This window comes from Erpetoichthys calabaricus, chromosome 2 (genome assembly GCF_900747795.2).
Source record: "Erpetoichthys calabaricus chromosome 2, fErpCal1.3, whole genome shotgun sequence".
Classification (NCBI taxonomy): Eukaryota; Metazoa; Chordata; class Cladistia; order Polypteriformes; family Polypteridae; genus Erpetoichthys; species Erpetoichthys calabaricus.
In genome coordinates, this window is record NC_041395.2 from 268,354,178 (window position 1) to 268,382,139 (window position 27,962).

At 37.7% G+C, this 27,962-nt stretch overlaps 1 protein-coding gene across 1 annotated transcript; it reads right to left on the bottom strand.

Moving 5' to 3' along the window:
* Positions 1 to 252: 252 nt before the first annotated feature.
* On the bottom strand, positions 253 to 27,962 carry wnt8b (wingless-type MMTV integration site family, member 8b). Its single transcript, XM_028792797.2, has 6 exons — positions 27,657 to 27,962; positions 26,041 to 26,074; positions 21,534 to 21,672; positions 11,618 to 11,743; positions 11,198 to 11,340; positions 253 to 1,208 (listed from the first exon to the last, which is right to left on the bottom strand). Exons 1-6 carry the CDS (start codon positions 27,725 to 27,727, stop codon positions 648 to 650), a joined length of 1,074 nt encoding a protein of 357 aa, XP_028648630.1. The 5' UTR covers positions 27,728 to 27,962; the 3' UTR covers positions 253 to 647.

Below are 27,962 nucleotides of genomic sequence, written 5' to 3' on the forward strand. Positions count from 1 at the left end.
AGATCAAAGCTATGTTTGTTTTAGAGGGTAGCTGCTGATTGCCAGAGATATCATGGCCACATGCTTTTCTCCCCACAGGGGGACGCTCTCCCGTCAGAGTTGAACACAATCAGATACAGTGCCAACATTTCACTTTGGAGCATACCTACCTTCTGCATGGCCAGAATTACCTTTTTTTTTTTTTTTTTTTATAAATTGATTCTTAAAGTTTGTACTGTTTCACTATTACATGGGCGAAGCCACGGGCGACAAACTGCTGTAAAAAGACATTTTTTCATTTTTGTGAGGAACATTGTTTAACCTACTGTGTGTTGCCAAAAGATATTGTCCACATAAATATTATCAGTAGTGAATGGCAGATGTACTTAATAAAAGGTACTTGTGTAAAGTGATGTCTGTTCTGAGCTTTGAGCTCTGCTTGCTAATCACTGTATTATAACATTAAACTCAATAGTTGAATCCCTTTAGTTTTTACGACAAACTTCTTTCAGTGCTGTTATGAAAGGTCCACCCAGTGGTGTACTATAAAGGTTCATATATTGACAACCTAGGAGCCTCTGCAGATGGTGCAGGCTCTTACAGAATCATGGCTCCGCACAGTTCATGTCCTCCATGTTGACAAAAATGGATATCGTTAGAAGTGTACTTTAGTGCTTCTTCTTTAACCTTATATTCTTCCTGCTTGTACTCTCATTCTTGACTCTCCTCTCCCGTTTCACACAGAAATACTTGGTGACGGTTTTGCGGCATTGCTCACATTTGACTGCACAGCACCAGTGGAACTTGCAGTTGCAGCTGGACACCATCTCGGCTTTTTGCTCATCTACGGCCAGGCCACACTCCCCACACAGCCTTTTGCAGCTTCGCTTCTCCCACTTGCTCAGATTCTTGCCTTTTTTGATACACTCCCGGCCTTCAGTGCCTTGCAAGCCTAGAGTTTTATTTTCTAAGCAGTAGTTTGGCGAGTCCTCCAAGTGGACAAGCTCCTTCTTTGAGATGGCACTGAAGGTCTCTGCCACAGCCCCTCGGTTTGCTGCACTGTTGCCAGCTCCTCGGAGGAGGTCCACTTTCAGGGCTTTGTGGTATTTCTCCTTTAGGTAGTTGCCCACCTCTCTGAACTCTGGCAACTGAAGCCAGCAGGTTTGTGTTGTGCAGCTTCCAGACACCCCATGGCATTTGCATGTCCTTTTCATAGTGCCTTTCACTGCCTGCAGGGGAAAAAGGCATGAAAATGAGTACGTAATAATAGGAAAACAGTGATTATTTTAAAATTCAGATTTTCATTTGATTATTTTTTTACTAAGTCACCCAATTGAAGGAGAGGATGTAAAATTAGGCCTTGCTGGCCGCATTCACAGACAAGTCGAAAGCTGTGCTACAATGAGTTTTTGAAGCTCCCCTTTGTTCAGGCACATGCTAAACTGTTCCATTCACATTTTACCCAGAAAAGAGAACAGATGATATTGTGGAAGGAAGAAAACATAGAAAGCAGAGCAAGCAGGAGCACGCATGTGAGCAAGCGAGTAAGCACAGACAGAATGGGCTGAACTGAGGTTTTAATCTTTCAACCTTCTCAATATCTCTTGACTTTGCTAGAAACAAACAGCTGTTATTTCAAAAGGAACTCCTCTTTTTGTTGCAGTCCTTTGAAAGAGGGGAAAAGTTTCACATTGAGCAAGATTGTTCTGACCATGAAAAAAAGGAGAATTTATTTAGCGCAGCTATTGTTGTCGTGTTTTCTTCTGGCAGCTCAGAGAAGGCCAACTAGAAGTTCTTTTCAAGAGTGGTTGAAAAAGGGGGTTTCTTTGGTACATATTCTGCTACAATGATGCTCCAGGTGCCATGGAAATCAAACAAAACACAAGCAATGAGCACTGGCAATGAAAAAAATAAGTACTTAAACAGCATAGCAATGATCACCATGGGTTTCTTAAGTATTACAAAGGCCAAAGTAAAATGTAAGATCCCTAAAGCAAGAATAAAACTAAATACTTATAAAAGGACCTTTTAAATGTATGATGCACCGAGTCTTCTAATTAAGGATTGTGCCATTGGTCCCAAGAATACGTGGATGAAATACAAGTCATAAAAGACATTCAGGTCTTGTAATAGGCCCTTTTGGGCTTTCAGATTCAACCCTTCTGCTACAGTGAACACAGTGTTATGGGTAAGACTGGCGCATTACCAATCACAATGTGAATGGGAAGTCTGGGTGGCATAGCATGTTTGTTTGGTAAAGAAATAAAAAAGCCACTTGACATTCACCTCAGGGACCTAATATTGGTGGTCCAGTGAATTACTCCAACTTTATCATGATGGTGTAGAGAGCATCTGCTACAAAACTGTGTGCCTGCACTATGGACTGCTTTCTGCTCTAAACCAATATAAGAAAGTTTTAACTTTAAAAATATGTACATCTACATTTTGTAACAATGAAAATTTGGTGAAAAATATTACTACACTGAAAAATTAAAGTAAGTTTTATCTGTGACATTCATTTTTATCACCTTTTTTGTGTTTTTTTTGCTGACAGAGACATACCCTTTTTTTATGTATAGATACTTATAGACAGGATGGCATGATGGGTTAGCAGTTATCAGTAGTGCCTCATATTTTCTGAGTTCAAGTAACAGTCTGGTCCCTGTCTGTGTGGAATTTGTGCATTGTCTTTGTGTAAAGGTTTTTGTTTTTCTTCCCAGGAACACAAATTTATTGCACATCCAATATATATGCGTATCAGGACTCTGTATTGGCCCCATTTAAATGAATCTGCTGGGATATGCTGCACTTCCCTATAACAGTAAAGCTGACAAACACACCATCAAGAAATCTCTTGAGTGTCGTTCACAAGTTTTTATGAACCCGATCTTGTGTTATATAAGTGTATATAAACAGGTAATTAATTCTAGTGTGAAAAATACAAAAAAACTAAAAAAAAAAAAAACAAAAAAAACAAAACTTAAGTTTAATCTAATGAGCATTTATCAGATCAAATGTTGAACAATCAAAATGTAGTGTTTCTGATATTTCTGTGTGGAAGCAATGTTTCTTCTCAGATGTATACAATAAAAAACAAATTGTTAAGTAAAGATTAGCTTATAGTGGACTCAAAGTATTCAGACCTCTTGAACTGAAGTAGTTTTGCAAAGATGAATGGTAAAAATTCTTAAAGCTGGACTGGGATTATTAACTATAGGTAATGTTTGGTTGCTGTAAAAAGAATTACTTGCTTTTACATATACTTTTTACACATTTTGTTTTGTTAGTGTTATGCTAAAATCATTTAAATTCATTTTTTCCCCACATCAGGCAACAGCCACTACCCCAAATGACAAAGCAAAATCAGGATTTTTAGAAATTTGTACAAATGTATTAGAAATGAAAAACAAAAATATAAATACGGAGATTGACACAAGCATTCAGATCCTCTGCCATGACACTTGAAATTTGGCTCTGGTGCATCCCATTCTAGTGATTATCATCGAGATGTCTCTACACCTTCTTTGCAGTTCACCTGTGGTCAGTTCAGTTGACAGAACATAATCAGGAAAGACACACACCTGTGTATAGAATGTCCCACAGTTCACAATGTTTATCAAGACAAAAACCAAGGTAATAGGTTGAAGAAATTGCTTGTACAGCTTAGAATGTGGAATATGTCAAGGCACAGATCTGAGGAAGTCGAAAAAAAAATCCTGCTGTATTAAAGGTCCCCAAGAACACAGTGGGCTCCATAATTCTCAAACAGAAGAAGTCTGACACAACCTCAACTTTTCCCAGAGATGGTTACCTGGCCAAACTGAGCAATCATGGGAGAAGGTCCATGTAAGAGAGGCGACTAAAAACCCAATGGTCACTTTATAGCTGAGCTATAGAGAATGTGTTTGGAGATGACAGAATCTTCTAGAAGGAACAACCATCCCTACAACACTCCACTGAGTTTTATGACAGTGTGGCAAGATAGAAGCATTTCCTTCGTAAAAGGCGCATTGAAGACTGCTTGGAGTTTTCAAAAAGGTACCTCATGAACTCTCAGACTATGAGAAACAAGTTTCCCTGGTGTGGGGAAACCAAGATTAGTGTCACGTCTGGAGGAAACCACACACTGCTCGTCATCTGTGCAATGCCATTCCAAAGGTGAAGCATGGTGTTGGCAGCATAACAATGTAGGGATTTTTTCTCCATGGCAGGAACTGGAAGATTAGACAGGGTCGAGGGAACGCTGACCAGAGCAGAATACAGAGATGTTCTTGATGAAAACCTGATCCAGAGTGCTCTGGGCTGAAGATTTACCTTCCAACAGGACAATGACCCCAAGCACAAAGCAAAGACAACACGGGAGTAGGTGGCTTAGGGACAACTCTGGGAATGTCCTTGAGTTTCCCAGTCAGAGCCCAGACTTGATCCAGTTGATTTCTTAACAGAGACCTGAAAATATTTGTACACCAATGGAGCTTAAGAAAAAGAATGTTAAAAAGTCCCCAAGTTCAGGTATGTGGAGCTTGTTGCGTCTTATCCATGGCGACCGGCAAATGTGCTTCAACTATTGAAGTATCCAAGTATTGAGTTAAAGGCTGTAAATACTTGTATCAGTGTAATATTTCAGGTTTTTTTTATGAATTTTCAAAAAAGCTTTAAAATCCTGTTTTTTGCTTTGTCAATTTGAAGTATTGAGTGTTGTTTAATGTTGGGAAAAATTACTTTGGCACAAGGCTGCAGAATAGCAAAATGTGACAAAAGTGAAGAGGTCTGAATCCACTGTATATGCAAAAGCAAGTAATCCTTTTCACAGCATCCAAACATTTCCCATAGTTAATCCTAGTCCTGCTTTTTCTCATTCACCTTCATAAAACCGCTTCAAATGCTACCGATTTATTGACTGTTTTGCATATACACCTCAGTTCATGAGGTGAATTGTACAAACTGTCATCTTCTTAATCCACTGTTTATTTTTGCTGGAATCCTTTGATTCTTATCATGCTGTGAAGCTTGTTTTTACCTTACTGGTCAACTACTCTTTAAGATTATTTAAAATATAATTAAGAAAAAATAAAAGCTTGCATTTCAAGAATATTTGCTACATTTACTTTCATAAAACATAAAGAATTTGGGAGAAGACTCATGTAGCCCTTTATCGATGACTTTAGCTTCATTTGAAATATATGCAGCTGTTTGTTTTTTATTCTTATTTTTTATTGGAAAAAATTGGAAGAAAATGCACTTTAGTTTTAACTTCCAAACAGTTTCTATAGTAGTTACAAGAGATTCATTGTCAAAATCTTAATAGCTCTGTGCATAAGCATATGAAAATGCCTGGCCTAGACATAGTTCAGCTAGCCTGTCTGGCTTAAATTGCTGAGGGCACAAACGGCAGGAGGGCATAAGTTGTGGTAAAATCGCAATTGGGAGGTTTCAAAAAATAAAGAAAAAAAAATAAAATTGGGTATAAATATCAACCTTCAGTCATGATTTCAAGACTTCAGCGTAGGCACTAGCTAAGACCAAAGTCAAAGTGTGTTCATTACATTTACAGTATGTTTGTTACATAAGAACAACATGGTATAGGTAGCTCTTATTGAGGCCATATACATTATGAATTTATTATATACTTTCTAAACCAGTGGATCTCAGATTCAGTCCAGGGGACTCATGTGGCTGCAGGTTTTCGTTTCAACCAGTTTCACAATCAGAGAGTCACTTTACCTCTGACTCTTCTCATGTAATTAGAGGGTCACTTTTTTCCTGCATTCCAAAAAGGACAGTAGTTTTATTTTTTACATTTACAAATATTTGAATTTTTGCTGTAGCTTTAAGTGCCTAACTCTCTTTGGTTGTTTTCCTATTAATTTGCCTTTTTATGTGTAGTTTGCTTCCTTAATTGAATTGTAATAATGATAATAACAGAGCAGAGACCCAGGAAAACAATGCTTAAAAGCTTCAAGCACTTCTGCCTTAGACCCCCTAATGTGCTCATTAATAAATAATCAACTAAATATCCAGAACACCTGGAAAAGTAGCAAGAACATGGTAATGAAAATCTTTAAAAAACCAACACCAAATTATCCCCATGTAATGTGTATAAATGCTTAGGTATATTCTAATAAAAATTGATCTGGATTTGTTTTGTAATTTATTTATTGACCTCAAAACATAGAAACTGGACAATAACAGCCTTTTTTAATTCACCTTGGAGCCCAATTGAAAACACAACTTGCAGCCTATGAATGAGTTTGAAGATCACTGCCCTAAATTAGTGACAGGAGTCAGCATAGAAACTGAAAGACGTTCTCCACTATAAGAAAACGTACCTTCACTAACTCCAAAAATGATCTAAAAACAATAAAAGATGCTACAGTATTTCCTGTTTGCAAGCAGTCGGCATCTTTTAAACATAATCTGTTGACTTGGGACTTTTTCTTTTACATACTTCCCATAGAGTTCAATAAAGTTTTCTGCTTTCATTTAGTTCTCACTGTATTTGGAGTTTGCACAAATATTTTACATTTCTGGTATTTTTGTCTGTATTGTTTGTTATTTTGGAATTTACCTTTTGCAAGGTGTTATGTTAAAAGACAGACTTTAATAATTTGCATAATGTGCAGGCTGATTCCTATATTGTCATTTCACAGCCCCCTACTTGTATCACCTTCTAGCTCTGTGTCTCACCTTAAGCCAAACAGCAACTGCAGAGATATCTCTTACTGTATTTAAAACAACCTCTTATTGTCACTTTGACCTTTTCCTTTTTGTCTTCCAACTGTCAGGGTTATCCTTCCTCTAACAATACTGTCAACCGCTCTCACCTTTTTAAGGGCGGTTCAGGCCTCTATGCTCCCATGCAGATACTTGAGGCTCCAGAGAATGTGCAGGAACATAACATTCATGTAATCTCTAGAGCTGCCATCACTCTCGTTCACAGTACATGTTTCTACTTCCACCGTGGTAAATGCTGTGGTCACATTCTGCAGTGATTCCCAATTGTAGGAGTCAAAGGGCAGACTGTGCTGCACCATCTCTACAGACAGAAGGTCTGTCGCTGATGAACGAGCCCAAACCTAACACCTTAATGAGCACCAAGCAATTGCTTTAATCTTGATCTATTATGTCCACTCTGCTTTAATTTCACTTTTCTGTTATCTTTTACATCACTGTGTCCATGTGTCCATACTACCACCTCATGAGTAATACTAAAAGTAAACATGGCAAAGCAACATATCAGTCTATAGTCAATAGCGGTAAAGAGAAAAATAAACTTTTTCTCACATCTGAAAGGTTTACTTTCTGGACGTATAAACTGTAGTTCATTATTGATCCCTGTTAGACGTATCAACTGAAACAAAAGCAGCCTGGCAGGAGCTTCATTATCAGTTTGAGGCAAGTTATTTTTGAACATAAAAAGTGACAAAAATGCAGTGCACCAAGCACTTAAATGTTCATCTGTCTACTGATCCTCCTCCAAGCTACCTTTATTCACTTCAGGGTCTCCGGCTGCCACACATTATTCTTCCTGCATTGCTCACAAGATAGATACCAACCCTGAATGGGTTGCCAATCTACTACAGAGACAAAGAAAAAAATTACATAAATAGCAAGTTGACAAATGGGGCCATAGACTGAAGTTTCTTGCATTCATGGACTCAGCTGGCATCCCATCTAGTTCTCCTTCCCTAGTTGCAGTAATTGATATGCCTGCCGCTTTTCCCTTTGATTGAGATTTCAGTCACTGAACACCAGTGGTGTTACTGAATTAAAGACCAGTGGAGCCCAAATTAGCTCCTCTCTGTAATTTACCTTTAATATTCAGATGTTTATAACAACCTTTTTAAGCAAGTTTTCCAGATTTCTATCATATGTTCAATGTAATTACTTGTTTAGAAAAATATTTCTTCTTGCAGTATGAGAAGCTGTCTTTGTAGCAGTTGCTGCAAGCCTGTTCGTGGCTGAAGGACTGGACTAGTCAGCGTTGCAGTGTTTTCTGTACCCTTGAGTGTGTGTGTGTGTGTGTGTGCATTTTCCAGTTTAGTAATGAGACTTGAAGGTCGTTTCCCATAATAAAATGAGGATTGCCAGTTATTGTTATTTTTTTCAATTATGTTTACTCTTCTGGTTTGAGCTTTTCCCAGTCCAGACCATGTAGCACAGGACAGAGAAGAGAATCAACAAATTCAGCCGCAGTACTTTGAAAAGAAAAGCACAAAGAAGATCTAATTCAGGAATACTTTGTTCACAAAACATTAGGCTACATCTTGATTTTCATACACCAAGGTAGCCTATGTATGCACCTTCTGCTTAACTGTTTAATGGAAAAGAAGCCAGCAGTATGATGCTCATGTAACAAAGAAGTGTAGAATCCAGGTGTAGAAAGAACAGGTATGTATGTATACATGCAGAAATCATATTTACTATTGTTAGTAAACACCTGGCTACATTGCAGTGTGTGTGGCTTATTTGTCCTTTTTCATCTCAAAGCCATTCACTTCTAACTTTGAGGTTTTGAGAGAGGAATTCATAGCCAACAGATTTTCCTGAACATAGTGTGAGTGCAAAGCCCTTACTTTACTTAATGTTTAAATTACGTAAATGGCTGTATTTTGTCCAGTGATCATAATGTCAAAGGGTATCACAATGATCTAATGCCAGTCAACATAGCCCTGGCACCAGCATCCCATTGTTTGATTGATTTTTTTTGTGACATGAAAAGTATATGAACTTACTTGTTTCTCTAGGCATTAGCAAAACAGGAACAGATATGATTAGTTAGGTAAGTTAATGTTTATGTTAGAGATGTCTGCACACATATAGAAAAATTCGGCATGGCCCCATCAGAATTTTCATGCCAGAAAACACTACTCAAGGCACAAACAAATGTAATATTTAGTACCGAGTAAAGTGTACTGATTTCACACTTGAGAAGAAAGCGCAGTCTGCAATGTTGAAGTTGTGTTAACCAGCACAGCCAGCTCAATGTCAGAGTTGCTATAAATACAAGAAACATGTAGTAAATATAAATATTAAGAGGGCTGCATGGATATGATGGTTTGGAAAATGGATGGATGGATAGAAACGATAAATAATAAAAACGTAAATAGATTTTTAGCTATGTGTTCTTTTCACTACGAGTATGAATCTAATTTTGCATTTTGTGTTATGGCATTGATAGTTTTATTTTTAAATCCCTTAGAAAGAAAAAAAAATGATCAGAAGCCATGTTACCATTTTGAAAATGCCAGTGTCAGCCACTACACTGTAAAATAAAGATGATCCAATAATCCCTTCAATGCTAAGGTCAGTTTGATCAAGACAACTGCTAGTGAAAGTATGCAGAAGTCCTGGAGACCAAAGAAGTGAACATTTGTGATTACATTAGTTTAAAAGTGAAATTGAATTGTTATTTTGGTTGAATTTCAGTTCATTCATTAAGCAGTCTTATTTCCGTACTTTCGAGTGTACTGATCTTTTTATCTTTATTTTTTTAACTAGAGAATAGTCATCGTTGACCTGAAGACAATATCACTTATTCTGTAAGTACACTGTAATTTTACCATTTTTTTTTCATAAGCACTTTAAATATAATTTATACTCTACAAAAATAATAACTTTTATGATTCAATTGTTTGATTTACTGGATGCTATTAATTATTGATTAAAGCTCCACTAAAACAGCGGCCATCAGTGTTATACCTATTCCTGTATTAAACAAGCATCTTAGATTAGGTTAATGGTCCTAAGTGGCTTAAAAATCTCCAAATGACACAAATTCAGTCCAACTCTTAGGAGCTGAAGGAATGGAATTTGATCAATTTTCCTAATTTAGGATACTACTCCTACCTTCAGCAGGATTTACGAGAGCTTGTGAGCTGTTCTAATTTGCTAGGAGCTGCTGGAAAATGGCATTAAGGCAGAAATCAACACATATATTCTGGGTAGACTGTTTTTGAAATGCTGGACAACAATGAACTTGTAACAGATATCAATTTGACAGACATGGAGTAATATTTATGACAATTCTTGTACATCACACTCTATCTATATAAAGAAGCCATAAGCTGTCAACCAAAATGGAAGTATTGGCTATGGATACAAACTGTATTGTAATATTCAGCATATTACCCTGCAGATAGGTGGAGCTGAATGGGTGAGTGATAGCAAAATGCCAAACTGGTACCCTGAACTCTGCATTCCGTGAGCCGCTGGAATATTCGCATTACACTTTAGGAGCCTGGGAAGGTTCAAGAAAGCTGGCAGAGACTTCTGGGGGCATTAAATAAATACAGCCTTGCTAACGATAATTGGGGACCATGAAGAGGGACACGGCATGTGACTCGAAGACAATCAGGAGCACAGGTAGAGTGAACACCACTTCAGTAATGCCGCAAGAATAGCTGTGGCTACTTTCAGTAACTGTTATTTTACAGGGCATTTTCTGTGGCCTAAACAGCAGGAAGGTGATTCTTCTGGAAGTATAGCTGTAAATTATTTATTGTTATATAAACACGTCCATTATTAGGCTCTGTCATTTGCTGTGTGTCTTAACCTTCCCATCTTAGTGCTAGTTACAGTATTATTTTTGATGATATTGAGAAGTGGACTGGTTCAATGCATGTCTTTGGAGTACTTTCTGAGAGTGGTATAAATCTTTTATATGAACATAATAACATCCTTTTGAATATAATTATTATTATTATCTTTGTGGTGAAGCCTTAGTATCAGAAAACTACAACATTATGATTTCCAGGGAAATTTCAGAATGCCTTCATAAGTGCCATATTGTGGCTCACTGGGCCACAAAATCGTGATATCATTCCTTCTCAAACGTGAACTTCTACTTCTGACTGGGAGTGGGTGCAGGATTACTTCTCGTGTCCTGTTCTGGGTTAGGAAAGATTCTTATCCTAGTCAGACTTTTAGTGCAATTCCTAGGGAGTAATTCAGAGATGGTTGACAAATACGGGTCTAACTAGTTCATCTTCATCTTCATTGGTTTTGTTAGGTCATCTTAAGGCTTTAAAAGCATCTTTCTTAGTAAGCATGATCAAAAACTGCTTTTGAGAAATTAATTAAGGACAATATTATTAAACAAAAAGTCATTTAAACCAGAGGCACAGCATCAGCAAATGTGGCTAAAGACTAGGGAAGAACCAGAAAATGAAGCATTACTAGTGTAAGCGGGTCTGCAGTGTCAAATGCAGTCACTTACCTTCCTACCAGCCTCATTGTTGTGCAAATTCATAGCAGCTCGTGCATCTTGTCCTGTTTCCAGGGCATCGACAAATTGCTTTGAGATGGCCTCTCCAAAGCCAACATTGTCACTGCAGCCACCCCAAAGCCAGCCTTGTCCCCCTAAAATGAACGTAGAACAGTCATGAACAGTGTGGGAAGCTAATGATGGAGCAGAAAATGTGTATTTAGAAATGTATCACAAGCTGATCACGCTAAACTTCAAAAAACTTAAAAGATGAAAGTTCTCTTGTACTTTGTTGACATTTAACTCCTGCTTAACAAAACAGCAGTCCATTTAACAAAACTTTATTGTTTGAATATTTCATCTTTAACTACATAATTGATAAAAAAATCAGGATAGTGATTTAAAAAGGAAAATAATGCCATGATAACTCACCTAGCTGCCCGTTTCTGGTGTCATCACAGCCACAGTTTTCAAAATCTCCTAAACTGCAGTTTCTAGTCAAAGTGTACATGACCCCCGCAGAACTGATAGCATGGACAAAAGCTGTCTCTCTGTTTGCTAAAATTTAAAAACAACACAAAGGCAAGATGGAAAAAATACATTCATATTGAACATCCAACATAACCAAATATGGATCCTGATCACATTCTGTTCTAATTCAGCTTTTCACTTAGCAAAAAAACTAAGTGTCCATGGTAAGAGCTGTGTTTTGTCCAGACATACTCTAAACAAAAGAATTGTCTGCAAATATAATTCCCTGGCTAGTAAAATTTCCTACATAACTTTCCATGTATCCCTTGATCTGCCTTTAACTCACTAATCATAGAGGCAGAGGAGTTTACAAAAGGCATGGTATTTATATAACCTGAAATTTCCCTTTTTGTCAGCAAATACTTGTGTGACCCTTTTCAATATACGTGGAGTGGATGATAAGTTGACAGTTGAAGTTAAAATATGTTGAGGTAAATCTTATTACAAGTCCTTTCTGTTGATAACATTTGCATCTGTTCATAGAGCCTATAGATGTCTAATGTTGTCCTCTCATTGCTGCCTTTTGTTGCAGATGAATGTTAGGCTGATATTTGCTAGGCTGCTTTTATGTCATGTTTATTTCTTAACCTTTTTGTAAGAGAATATATGTTTCTGGAGTTATTGTTAGCTGACTTTGTATACTTCTACAGTATATTCAACTTTTAAACATCAAGAAGTCCCGCGGGGAAACAACTGAACAATGTAAATGATGACTGTAAGCATGCCTGTGTTCTTTGCTTTTGGCCTTATAATCATTTCTGTATATTTAGCCATTAAACACTAACACAAAATGGTATTCATGAATTTGTGAAGTTCTAGATAAACCTTGATGGTTTATCCATTAGAAACATATGTCCATAGGAAAAAGAAAAAAAATTATATTATATTGTAACCTTAAACTGCCAAAACACAATTGATAAGACTTTCTGCTTTTTTTCTTTTTCAGTATCTATCTATCTATCTATCTATCTATCTATCTATCTATCTATCTATCTATCTATCTATCTATCTATCTATCTATCTTTCTTTCCTTCTTGCACTAGGATGACTAATAAAATAATCCTTTTTTCCAAAAAATCAGTAATGTTCAAACCTGCTTTCTCTAGTTCAGAGTAATGCGACAGAAGGCAGGAACCAGCTTTAGATGGGATTCCATCAACTACACTCATTGGCACTCATTTATATGGGACTAGTTTAAAATCACCAGTTATATCACAAATATATCTTTGAATGTGGGAATAAACAGTGTACCCTAAGAAAACCACCGTGAAAATGTACAGATCCCACAGAGACATCGATCAGACTCAGATTCAAACTCCGTAACATTGGAGCTGTGTGGCAGTAGCCCAAACCACTGCACCACCATGCCACACTAATACCAAAATAATTAGACAGCTGAGCAGACTGTAGTTGTTTATAAACTGCCTTTAAATACGCATTTTATAACACTTGTTGAAATTGCTGTTAAAATGAGAGGTGATTATTTTTCTTTAGCATAATGCAAAAGACTCCAGTCACAAAATATACATTTTTAGCACACAGTCTGTAAATATTGACAAAACCGTAAAAGTGTTTCTAAACAGAAGACTTTTAAAAATTCTTTGTTTAATAAGGAACAAACATAAAAAACACAAATGACAGTTAACAATATTGGGTACCCATAGTAGATCTGTTAATCACTATAGCCATTTTACAAGACATAAAGAAAGGTAGTGTTTATGTTAGATAGTGATAAGAGCCTTACAGTGCCCAGTAGATGCACTACAGCAATCCCCAGAGGCCCTGTTTTAAAGTGTTACCTACTTTCTTTGCATATTTAAAGTAAGTCGATAGCACTTTTGCTGGAGAGCTGACCATGTAAGGACTCTACTTTATTCCCATTGTTTCTTCGAATTGTATTCCTGTAAACTCTGTAATTACCTTGTGATAGGGGTTCGCTGTTATATAAAACAAAGATTTGCTGGTTATTGAAATGTTTTAATCATCTACCATGAGATTTCATATTGTGATTCCACTCTCTTAAAAATAAAGGCTCCAAAAAAAAAAAATCCGGATGTGAACGCCAGTAGGCTTTGTGCCTTAGAAACCTAGTTACCTGAACTATTCTATAACATTTCATTAATTATTTACTGTTCTGATGCTGATCTTTCTGATCATAAAATAGGTCATTACGATAGCAATAGACAAGAGGAATTCATAATGAATTGCAGAATTACGGTATTTGAGGGTTTCTCTAAAGTGCCTCTTTCTCTTGCACAATTTGCCTCAAAATCTAATCAGCACTTCGTCATCTCATAGCAAAGTAAAGTTTCGAGTTTGGCATTTTTCCATCCAGCCATTTTAGAAACTGAGACACACAGACAGACACACACATATCATCAAGATATCAATGTTTTTGGTATCAGGGGACCCTAAAAAGTCGAGATCCATCGAAAACTGGAGATCGAAATTTTTGACAAATCTAAAGCTTTCACTCCTCTCCCATAGATGATAGGTTATGGTGGGGGAGGACACAAAGCAAAAAATGGTTCCATAGGAGAACCATTTTTTTTCTCAAATGAACCATCCACAAGAAGATTCTAGAAAGAGCCTTTATTTAGATTCATAACAGGCTCTATAAATAGCCTTGACTAGATGATAATACACATGTGCAATGCCAATAGGTTCACGATTTTAAAAGGATTCTTGCTGCATACAGTCACACAGACTGAGCTCTGGTTTTCTTGATCTGTTAGTATCTTTCTAGAGAGGTTGCAAATACATTTCTGTTTTGCCCATGTACTACAAACTTTTTCAAAGCCCAAAGAACCAATTTCATATGCAGAAAACCCTTCCCTGAATCAAATGGTTCTTTTCAAGCAATGGTTCTATAAGAAACCACACAACCTAGTAAAGTGCCATTTAGAACCCTTTAAGTGTGTCTTACAAGGTGAGGCATAACAGAAAATAATGTTATCACCTAAAATGATCAAGACTACACAACAGTAACAAAGTTAAAAATTAATATATAGAAGTTTTATAAATACTTCTTAGGTGGCATGGTGGCACAGTGGTAGTGCTGCTGCCTTGTTGTAAGAAGACCGGGGTTTGCATCTGTTTGGAGTTTGCATGTACCCCCCCATCCCACCACCCCCTGTGTCTGTGTGGGCTTCTTCTGGGTGCTGTGGTGTTTTCTCCCACTGTTTAAAAACATGCTGGTTACGTGAAGTAGAGATGCTGTATCGGCCCTAGTGTGGGTGAGTGTTTTCTCTGTGATGGACTAGCGCCCTGTCCAGGGTTGGTTCCTGCCTGGTGCCCTGTGCTGGCTGGGACAGGCTCTGGATTAAGCAGGTTACAAAAATGACATGAAAAAAGTACTTTTTGAAAACATTTGTGGGGGCTAAAGTGTGTGTGTGTAGTCATTGCCTTTTTGATTGTTACAATACCCTAGTTCAAGCGTTAAAGCAGAGAATAAAGATCCATAAGTCCAAAATAATACATTTAATTTACATGTTCTAAATTAAAACAAGCATACATTGTATACAGTATTGAATTATGATGCTTAAAATGCTATACAAAAAAGGAAAACTTTTTAAAGTTTTTTTATTCAGTATACATAAAACAATATAAAAGTGTAGTTAATATTTTTAAATAATTATACAAAAATTAAGGTAATTAATGTTTTTTGTTTAGTTGTGTTTACATAAGAAAACATAAAAATTCTCCACTGTATTCAAAACAGACAAACATAAAATCACTAGGAACAACAAGGTTAAAAGTTACACAAAAATTCTAAAATTTTCATATAATTTGAAAACAGCACTTGATAACTATTTCTAATGGATTAACAGTAGATTTTTTATTAGGCAGTTCCACGGTGCATATTGTATGATCCCTGACATTTGTATTGCTCCTTATATTTCTTATTGGAAGGTAAATGGCACTGAGAACAAAAGAATTTCTGGTGTGGTTTGTGCAGGTTTTTAAAGTGACTGGGTTTACTGAAGATAACTTCTGCATGTAATGGGTGCCTGTCATCAACTGATACGATTTCCAAGTTCTTTAACGTTGCCCTCTGACACACATTTAACAAATCATCCACATCGGCTCCAACAGTTTTGGTTGCATGTTTGGTAAACCACCTTTTTTAAATTTTGATTTATCAGCCCACTAAACCTGGCAATGATACTGAAAGTGGATTGGACAGATTGGATCACACTGTGATAATTCTTGAAAATAAAAATAATTTTCCCCAAATGTATTTATTTATTTGGAATTTTTATACTTTTACAAATTTACACTAACTTTAATCAATAAGAGCATTTAAGTCAGTAAGTACAAATGAATCAAGTCCTCAGGGACAGAGAGATTCTAGCAATGTATAAACTTTAGAAAGGATTAAACTTAACTTCCAAATGATACACAATATTCACTGAAAAGATAGATGCTCAGTAGTTTGTATATTGTATAAAATCAAATGGATATAACTTTAGGGAAGGCATGTTGGTATAGCGGTTTAGCACGCTGCTACACAGCCGTAGAGTCCTGGGTTTAAATCCTAGCCTAGTCAACTATCTATGTTGAGTTTGCTCCTTCTCCCTGTGACCATGGAACTGTTTCTCTGGATACTCTGATGATTTTTTTTAGCCATATCTTATGGCATGTGTGTTAACTGGTGACTCAGACTTGAAACATACCAGTTAATGGTTTAACTTGACTCATTTCCTGACACAGTTATCTGTTTGTTGGATTGTCACTGCCTGTCCTTGCACACTCATCCATCATCTTGGTGTGGGTGTTTGCCTTGCAATTGAATTGCAGCCCATGAAATTACATGAATAAGATAGATGAGCCATTGGACTGATAAGTTTATTGAGTCTTGAGTGCTACATGATCCAATAAATAAAAACTACACAGAATACACACAAAATTAACATATAATTCTATCAAGTATATAAATATTAGGGCGGCACGGTGGCGCAGTGGGTAGCGCTGCTGCCTCGCAGTTGGGTGATCTGGGGACCTGGGTTCGCTTCCCGGGTCCACCCTGCGTGGAGTTTGCATGTTCTCCCCATGTCTGTGTGGTTTTCCTCCGGGCGCTCCGGTTTCCTCCCGTAGTCCAAAGACATGCAGGTTAGGTGGATTGGCGATTCTAAATTGGCCCTAGTGTGTGCTTGGTGTATGGGTGTGTTTGTGTGTGTCCTGCGGTGGGTTGGCACCCTGCCCAGGATTGTTTCCTGCCTTGTGCCCTGTGTTGGCTGGGATTGGCTCCAGCAGACCCCCGTGACTCTGTGTTCGGATTCAGCGGGTTAGAAAATGGATGGATGGATGGATATAAATATTAACATGTACACATTTAAATTATAATTAACATTAAAATGACAGAAAATATAGTCAACCAAAAGGTTATGCTGTACAATCTAGTGACTACTGCTAAGAAAGGCCACCAGTTGCACTTCCTCAAACACGTGCTGCTGAGAGTCATGTAGAGGGTGTCTGCCATTGTTCATAATGGCCAACGACCTGATCAATGTCTTATATCCATGTGCCTAAAATGATTAAATAATTTAGAGAGCAGCTAAAGCAAATATAATGTTACAAGTTGCTGATAGAAGTCTGAGCGCAGTTCACTTCGTATTTAGCTTTGTTTACATTTAGGAGCAATTCTGAATTGTATTAAACCCTTCCTGGTGATAGGATGTAATAGGTTCAGTTATGTCTGACATTTTTTTATTCTGGTGAGACTTTAAAGGTAATGTGATAAAGCAATAACTACATCCATGTCTTTGTCAATAGATGCCATCCTTGGGCAAAATAAAACTTGAATGTATATTTATAAAGTTTGTTTGCCCACTTCCTGCACCTTTACTTTTCATTACAGAATACTGAGAAGACAAATGTTATCCTGATAGTAGGAGGCTCTAGGTAAATTTCACATATGGATGGGACAGGCTGTTTATTGCATGGTACCTGCACTTAAACTGGACCCATTTAAAGTTGCCACGAGCTCACAGCATGACTTTGGACTGTGAGACCCACAGGCTGTCAGGACAGATGAAGAACAAAGGAAAACATGGCTGACTTAACCTGGGGACCTGGGTTCGCTTCCCGGGTCCTCCCTGCGTGGAGTTTGCATGTTCTCCCCGTGTCTGCATGGGTTTCCTCCGGGCGCTCCGGTTTCCTCCCACAGTCCAAAGACATGCAGGTTATGTGGATTGGCGATTCTAAATTGGCCCTAGTGTGTGGGTGTGTTTGTGTGTGTCCTGCGGTAGGTTGGCACCCTGCCCGGGATTAGTTCCTGCCTTGTGCCCTGTGTTGGCTGGGATTGGCTCCAGCAGACCCCCGTGACCCTGTGTTCGGATTCAGCGGGTTGGAAAATGGATGGATGGATGGATGGATGGCTGACTTAGCCTATACAGAGCATTCATTCATTTTATTAGGTGAATGTTTCTAATGTCATTAATTCATTATTAAAATGCTTAAGTGAGAGCCTTGTTGATGGGTTAACAGACAGCTGTAAATTGACCCACTATGATTATGGTTGTGCTTGATTGTACCCTTCAGTGGGTTGGCATCCCATCCTTATCCCTCATATTGCCAGAGTAGATTATACCTCTCTTGTTACACTGACTAGAAGCAAATGGATGTAGAGGGCTGACAGGAATTTACATTTGTAAGCAGATTGGTTTGTTGTTTAGTGGAATGATTTGCTTAACTGCTGCTGCAACCTAATTAAAGAGCTTTTAATAATATACACATTTACTTTTATTTTTTTAAGACATCTGGAAGATGGAAAAAAAAAACAATCCTCCATCACTCCTGAGATTTTTCCCCTAAAGAAGGATAACTGAGCTTGTGCTCAGTAATTCATTATTGTACCAAGGTGTGGTATAGTGGGTCCACAGCTCCCATCTAAGGCCAGTTTTAACAAATAATCACCGCACTTGTGTCTTAGCGAGGGGGCGTGGTGGTTGTGTGGCTGAAGCAGTTCTCAGGGTGATTTGCGATGTGGGCATTTCTCACCTAAGTGCACAGGTGAGAGACCGCCTGCACCTGTGATTGTTCCTGGGGCTGCTAATTTGCTACAGCTGCCATGCCCTCTTGATATATAGAAGTGCGAGCCGGCTAGGGAGAAAAAAAGAGAAAATGAAAAAAGGAAGGGAATGAAAAAGAAAGAGAGGGGTTGCTGGAGAGCAAGAAGCAGGGTGGTGAGAGAGCCGGTGTGAGCGAGCGAGAGAGAGAGAGAGAGAGAGAACGAGTGAGCGTGTGCAGGCTCGCAGACAGGCAGCTAGAAGGGGAGCCCCAAGAAGGGTATTTGGCCAACACTCGGTGGGGCAGAAGGAAGCGGTCACTCCCACTGAGCATTGTAGGAAGGAACGGGAGTGACCGACAGAAGGACGACTGGCCATGTAAGGCCGGGAAGGCAGCGGGAGGCTTGGTGGGTGAAGTCCTTGATGTGAGCGTCCTGGTCGTCAAGGAAACCAAGTCTCGGTCTGGGATGAGTGCGCGACCGAAGCCAGGAATCAGGAGGCCTCCAGACCGGTCGAGCAGAGTGAAAGTCAGCTGCTGAGAGGGCGACTCTCCTGTTGCGGGGCCCAAATGGGAGAAGCAGGAGAGACGCTAGGGTACAAGATGCACCGGGCTCTGAATTGTTTTAAAGGACTGCTTCCAGTATTGTGTTTTAACCTCGATTTCTAAAGAATTGTGTTTTTTTTCTATTTATTTTTACCTCCAAGTTTTGTTTAATGGATTATTTATTTAATGAAGACTTTTTGATAAAGCACTACTCTTTATTTAATTTGAACACTGTATTGTTTTGTTTTAATAAAAGCACTTGACACTTTTGTACCATCCCCTTGCTATGTTGTTGCCTCACTGCTTAGCTCATCGGTAACATTATCGACGGTGTCGGGTTAAGGGCTTCTGGACAGCAGACAGGAGCATGCAGCAAACCCGCATCATCACACAAGGACCCAGCATTTTTGATTTAATAAAAGTATAGAAGTTGCTTTGGAAATGCATTGTGTAGGTTCACAACCTTTTGTAAGGCTCTCTTTAAGTACAAATTTATTAACATTTGTCCAAAAAGAATGAAATTCTCAACTTGCACATCCCCTGAGACTAGCAAAACTTGTACAATACCAGTAACTGACAAAAAGGACTATAAAGAACACATTATGCAACATATATTTATATAAATAAAGAAACAATCATGCACTTGTCAGTATGAGTGGCAATTAAGTAACTTCATGACCTGTGGATAGTACTCCTAAATCTAGGGATGCAAATGCTAAATATCCTTTACCATTTGCAAGAACAGTTGAGGGTGTGAAAAAGTGATACTGTTTGCCTTTCTAAGGCACTTTATATGTACTGAACAGAAGGGAACAGTGTGCAAGTAATATTTTCACCACTCTGTTTTGATCCTTAACTTCGTAGGTACAAGAATCTAATGTCACAGTGAGTATGGAATCCACTGTGCTGCTGTGGAGTTTGGTGAGCAAAGATGTAGCCATCGAAAGGAAGCAAAGCCATTGGAAAACTTTCTTGACCACAGCCAAAATGTGCTGTGCCTGTGAAAGGTTGTCAGTGATGGTGACTCCTCAAAATTTAAAGTGGCTTACCCCTCTTCAGTACCTCTCCTATATACATAGGATTGTGTCTTCCCTCTTGCAGTCTACGACCAACTCCTTAGTTTTGTTAGCATTAAGGGACAGATCATTGTCTAGTACCCCGTATCAGAAGAAAAAGCCATCTTGTCATTGTGGGTGATCGGGCCTACATTGCTGGTGTCATGCACACATTCAGTGAGAGTGGTGGCTGTGTCTCCCTGTCCTCATAGTCACTTGTGATCAAGGGTTACAGCAGGGGCCTCAGCACACTACCAGGTGTTTGTGCTTGTGTTCAGCATCAGTGTGGTAGACGCAATGCTTCTGATTCACAACAGCCAGAGTTTGCAAGTTAAGGAAGTCCAAAATTCAGTTGCAGGGGGTATCACTAAGTCCCAGGTCTATGAGTCTTGTGATCAGCTTTGATGTTGGAGGAATGTTGAGCTGTAGTACTGTCTCAATTTATCTTTAAGATAATTATAATAGCATTAAAAGGTTTGGACATCTTTGTTTTATTTTTTTAACAAATGCATTCCATACATCCACTGACAATTAAACATACATTTCATATATTGCAGGGTCATGGGGGCTAGAATAAACCTGTACTGACACAAAAAAGAACGTAGATAATAAAACAAGCAGGAATTTTAACTTGGTATCTCAGAGATTGTGCCAACCGGTCTAACCTCTTTATTAAATGAATAATCAAAATTTTAACATTTTAAAATGAATAAGTTGAAAAATGCATTGATTAACTTTTGTAATCTGCTGGGCATTTACAAGGTTACAGACCAGACCAGTCTACCTAAACGGAATATCTTTGGGATGTCGCAGAGGAAATACACACATACAAACAGAGACCTGTCAAGGGACATGCTCACCAGGGTCACGAAAAGATCTGAATGAGGGACCACATCAGCCATTAGACAGCCACGTTAGCCTCTCTGCTGCAAACCTAACATGCAACGGAAAGTCCAAACTGCTCTTTAGACTTGTACTCTTGAGGTATGCCATTACTAAATACTATCTACTGTAATGAGCTTGCTTTCATTTTTATGCTGATTTTAAAATTGTTCTTGTGCACAAACACAGGATAATCATGTACCTTTACTTCTTCATTTAAAAGAGAATCTAGTCCGTTATAAAATAAACACTTGAAAAAAATGAAAGTTGGAAAATAAAAGGAAAACATAAAAAACTACTCACTAAAGTGTTAATAAAATTCTTACCACTTCTGAGGCCACTGTGTGTAGATAACTGCAGTGCCCTCTCCGGACAGTTCCAACGGTCCCAAGCAAACTGATACTTGCATTCATCAATGCCACTCTGCGCTCCAGCAGCAACACTACTTGAATACATCAGGTAGGCCTGCAAATCAATCAGTGGTTTGCTTTACACTCAGTTCAACTCAGTTTTTTTCCTATAGTGCTCTTTACTGACTGCAGGCTCAGAGCATTCAATGAATAAAGTGACAATTTGATTTTTATATGACTTATTACATTGCAAGCATAGGATATTAATTCACATTAGTTTAGATATATCACATTAGACTAGATGTACTTTATTTGCCATGATGGGAAATTTAAAAAATTTACAGAAGCTCAAGAAAAGAAAAAGTGTATATACTGTATATATTTATATATTTATTATATGAGAGAGAGAGGTCAATAACAGGCTTGTATTTGGCAGTAAGATTGTGATACCTGCCCAAATGTACCACAGGTTTACATTTACAAGGCATCAACATTTGAATACAGCAGGTTCAACTTGCTGTGTCCACAAAACAAACATGCCATTAGATCCAAAGTTGCCTGGTTTAAGACTCTAGCATACAAAATGACTCGTCTATACAAAAGCACACACCGGAGTGAATCATATCTGTTGCCGAGTTTAAAAATAAACATTAACATGATGATGCAACCCCCTCCTAGTCAGGAACATGACAAATTCAGATTGCATTTCAACATCTGTATCACATATTTGAGCTTTAATTGTAATTGTCGTTGAAGGCTTAATTAAAATAAAGCTAAAAGAGCCAGATGCTGCTGACCCTGCACAAATTTTAATCTTTTAGTTGGGTACAGCTTTGTTATTAGCTGGACCAGTATATACAGTGTGTACCAGATGGTTTAACTGGATCACCACTGATATATAAAAATATATACATAAGTATAACACATAAAAATATATAAATTATAAAAAATAAGTATTTAACGTTTTAAAATCTTGTACTGTTAATTAACGTACACACACTACTTTACTCCATTTTGTTTTCATTAAATTTTCTCCAGTGTTTCCTAGAAATCACCATTATGTTCCGTAGAACACTTTTATGGGAAACCCACTCTAACCTGCAAACACCTCAAAGGAGGCTGGCAATGGTGACATCATGGTCATCTGCAAATGAGAGGCCTATCCTCAGTGCAGCAGCATTACTTTGAATGATGTTTCTTGAAATTTAATTTTTGTTTTGTTTTGTGCAAATACAGTTGACTGTAAATTCTTTGGGTAGGTTTTGAACCGGGACTGTGCCATACCTCAGATGGATCACAGAATTGTGTATGTTTATACTTGATCACTGGATCACAGACCAAGTGCAAATATTCATTGATAGATAGAGCCTTCCATTTGTAACGCAGGTGAGTATTCATTGAACTTAGAAGAAACAGGTACCCTGGGCAGGGTAAAGCATCATTTTTTCCGATTTGTTAAATTATGGATTGTAAGTGATAGTGCCCATGTCAGCAGGAGCCAGCTTCAATTTACTCAAACAAGAGCATAAGCAATAGAAAAAGAGATTTAATATATCCAGAATTTTCTCTTGTATTAATTACTGTACATGTGAATGAGTCCCCAAATATGAGTTGTATATAATAGCTATAAAAGTAATGCCTTTAGGTCTTACTGTAATGGAAAAACAACAGTAACCAGGCCACCAGCTCAATTCTGATTCCAGATCTTGTTTCAAGATTTTGGTAAAATAAATTGCGTGATACTTAACGAAGCATTTTAATTTTAAGGTCGTTTTAGGGTTAATTCATAAAGTTTTGAAATTGAACGTTTTTAAGTGAAGCATGTTTCTAAAAAAACTTAAGGTTATGGATTGTATTTGAAAATAAGCGGATTAGAAAAATGGTCGGGTTGAATAATTTTCTAAATGGTTGAGAGGATAGCGCAGTGCAGGACGAGTGCTGTGTATAGCTTTAGAATCCTTACACCCGCACTTTGCCAGTACAGACTCCCTGACTTTGCATGGGCTTTTCTCTTTAGGTTAAATAATGATGTCATGATGGGCACTGGCTCATGGAGACCTTCAGCTTGACTAGTGGGTTAGGAAATGGATAGATAAATTATTTCATAAAGTGTTGCGTGAGTGACATTGATTCATGCGTATGGATTCAACGACCAGCGCGTTCAGAGTGCGCACATCGCTTCACGCACAGCTCTCTGGGTAATGCGAGTAGACCTTCTTATCACTTGTCAGATTACTTAAAATAACTGTCCTAAACCGTCGAGGAGCCTCGGTAGCAGCCTTCGGTCTATCTGTCCGGAAAAGTGATAAAGAGCGATCGGGTGTCAAGTACTTCACTGGCCATCACTAAAATCAATGAGCTCGTTATCTGTATACGCTGTTCTGTTTTCTTGCGGATGAACACTCTGAGCGGGCCATTTTTGTTATAATTGTGACTGTAATAACTATTTTATCTGAATACATTAACAGTAACTGCTTCCTTGTGCAGTTGTCTTCGCTTGATGCAAGTTTCTTGCAGCAACATCGTTTATCTTCTTTCGAAATGCACAAGACAACAAACCAAATAGTTTCAATTTGTGAAGCAAACATTTTCTTTAAATAGAAAAAAACCCCAATATGGTCCTTTCTGTTTTGGAGTGTTTCTTTGTGTGTATGTATTTTATTTCTCCTTTATTAGGACTTTTTTATTATCCAAAAATGACCTATTATAATTAACAGAATGAGAGTTGTCTACAGTTCAATTCAACTTTACACAATTGATAAATTGTGCAAAATGATCTGTTCTTGTAATATAAGTTCTCTTAAGTGTTTCATTTTAAAGCTAAATTCAAACACTGTATTGTCCAACAGTTTCCACTTTGAAGAAGTTGATAAAGTTAAAGTGTTAAACTTTGAATTTTCCATTAATTATTAAACATTACATCAAACAAGATATAATTCTTAATCAATAATACAAAATTTTAAATAAATCTTTTTAAACAAACTTTTTTGAAACTTGAGAAACAAATAGGTCTATGGTCAATTTATACTTTAATTCCTGTTAATTACTTTTAACTTTTTTTGACCAGTTTAAGGTGTAACAAGCCCCTGGCTGTTTTTCCACAGTCTCCTTTCTGCAGTCTGCTTGTTATGGCATCACTTTCAGCTCTTGTTGGGCCACCTCCTTGATGAACTGGCTAGTTAGCAAACTGCAATGAGGAGCTTTTAATAAAACGTTACTTCTAAAATATGCTATAATTGCACCTCGTGCTTACAGTCTGACTAATTTTTCTTTTCCCCACTCCCCTCTGAATTGTCCATAAGTCAGGGGATCCTTCACTGTTAGTCCGTTACAGGAGGTGTTACTTTGGACTCGTATGGTTTTGCTCAGCAAGTTTACACAGGAATGAAAACTCTTAAATTATACTTACTATACGGACAAGAGCTTTCATCCCTTCGAGAGCCGTTATGACTTCAGGTTTTCATTACAGCCAAATTCACACTTTGTATAGTTAAACACTTCACTAATCTGTCAGTTGTTGGGGGCTGTTACAGCAGTTGAAATATATTTTTATGGTTAAGTGCATATCTCTCACTAGAGAGGGATAGCAGGGAAGACATACATTATCATATTTAAAAACATAAAGTATATAACCATAAATCTGGCATTAGAGTGCCTGGGCTGCCTTTCTCAAACACACACACTTCTTTAGACATGTTTGATTAAACACTCATAAATCCAAAGAGTGCCTTGAAATCTGTGAAGATCTCATGATGTGCTTAATACTTTTTATTATTATAAGATAACAAGTTCCTCACTCACTGTGATTCCAAATTTATCAGTATATCGTGAAAATGACACTTCAAAAAGCAAGCCACACAAATTGATTTTACATATTATAGCAGCGGCAGCCATTAACTAACTTTATATGTTAAATAAAGATCTGAGAAATTATATTTCATTGTCACTGGAATATGATGACAGTGACTTAGAAATGTTTTGTAAGGTATAGAAAAAAGACTATTTTGGACCATAAGGAAGTCAGCTTGGATTATCAACTTTACCTCAGTATGTAAATTTAACATACAGGTCTCCTCTGAACTAGATTGTGGGAGACGACGGCACATGTGTGGAAAGTGGAAGGATGAATGAAGTGCCACTGGGACCAGTTTAATGCAGGTTTTCATCTTATAACTCGGATTACATCACATACACAATATTTTGAATTAACACCCATTGACTATCGTCATGATATGCAAAATATGAAGAATTGCCTTGCAGTGCAAAACTGTCAAATGAAATCAGAAAACACTGCGTATCCTCATATGAAGACGTTCACTGTCTGAGGCGGTTAGTTAGGCTAGTGGAGTATTTTTACAAGACTGAAAAGGGTATTTCTTTTCTTTTTTGAGAAACAACATAGTGACTTCCAACAACACCAGAAATCATGAAAACATCCTGAACGTTATATGGTTAATATAAAGATCAAAAGAAATGCCCTTACCTTTGGGCCAGTCATGAGAAAATTATTCACTGACCTGGAAGAAACAGAGCAGCCTATTAATTCAAAGAAACAATATGTCCGTCACAAAATGTCTGGAATTTGTAGTTAACCTCTTTTTTTTTCCACTTCTAAACCCACCAGACCAAATCTAAGAAGAAACTTCTATAATGCTGTTGTCAGATTGAAATGAATTTAGAACATTTCTGTCATTGAAACAGAAATATTCAAAGCATTATAAAGAAATGCAATGCATTAAAAAAACATAACCCTCCTTGACCTTTACTACATTTCAATAATGCGGACATTTTTACGTAAATCATTTACACAAAACTGAGCCCCCCCAAAACAGGGACTTCCAACTCCTTAAAACTGGGCTACAGCCCTTTTTTTGGCATTACTAGGTCTCCATTTAACTCTGTTTGAAACTATCTTGCTAGAAAGGTAGATGGAGAGGAGACTTTAGTCAAAGAGATGTAAAATTAAGAACTGGAGTATATTTTAAACTACTTCCCAAATAAAAACATTAGTTAAAATCAGGCATATTTAAAACTTCAAGCTCTTGCCATTCTCCTTATTATTTGTCTTAAATACAATAAAGAACAAGCTTTTCAAAATGCTAACAGTACATAAGCAGTGGAACTCATCAGAAAAAGAAACAAAAGCACACTAAATCCACTTATTTTTTGCATATGAATACTCCTGGTTAAAGTTATAATCTATCTATCTATCTATCTATCTATCTATCTATCTATCTATCTATCTATCTATCTATCTATCTATAACATAATTGGTGATAATATCATATATGTATACATTTTATGTATGTTATTTGATATTTAAAGACGACTGATGTAACTATTTGTATTGATAAACCATGTCTATTTTTATATATGCTGTAAATCTCTCTCTCTCTCTCTCACACACACACACACACACACACACACACACACACACACACACACACACACATATATGTGTATAAAATTAATTTACAGATTTCAGCGGAAACTTTTGTTGTCAATAACTTAAGACTCCAAGGTAAAGGCCCACGGATGCTGGTGACATTGTTACATTTTTCTCTTCATTTTTTCTTTTAACTTTGCAGATTGCACCTTAAGGCACAAATAAACTGAAAAGTGTGCGATGCAATCCAATTCCGCCTAATCCTTTGAACGAGTTCATGCCATACATTTGCAGCCTTTCATCGCGCTGTATGTGAGCTCCGTGTCGCTCGGTCCGCCACAATGTATGTCGTCGAGTGTGCGCGCTGCCCACAACCACCTCAGGTAACGCGGCAGCACACGTTCGCCCATCTCCAGTGACTTCTTCTTTCCGAAGTTGTCTAAAACGGCTGTATCTGTCACCAAATGACCTTACAAGAATAAGGCTTGAAGAGATGGCACGAAAATGCTTACGGTGCTAATAAAGCGCAATCTCTTTGTTGTTCTTTTCAGTGACAACAAGCCCATCTCATCTGACGATGACGTGGGTGCCAACGAAGTACGACAACGCTCCCCTTAACATCGGGGACCGCCTCGGGACTTCATATCCTATTGCTTAGTTTTCTCGTTGACAATGGGCTTTAGGCGAGATTACTATAAAGACTTCTAACTTACCAAGCATAACCTGACTTCATGTGGGCCATCAAAATAAGAAGCGCATAGAACACATCCAAAGAGAGAAGCATCCTGTCTATAAACCAACCCCGTATGCTGTATGGAAATAGTTATCATCCGTCCGGGTGTCGTTTTGAGCCTCCAAGTCCGCTTCTGAGGTTGAAGGTCTCAAGTGAGAGCCAAGGGGGGGTTCTGAAATGGAGCTCCTTTCATCCCAAAGAGAGATTATCTGCTTAATTAAAGATTTTCCCTTTCTAACTCGTCCAGCCAATCAGGAATAAAGTACCGAAGAGCGATTGAATTGAT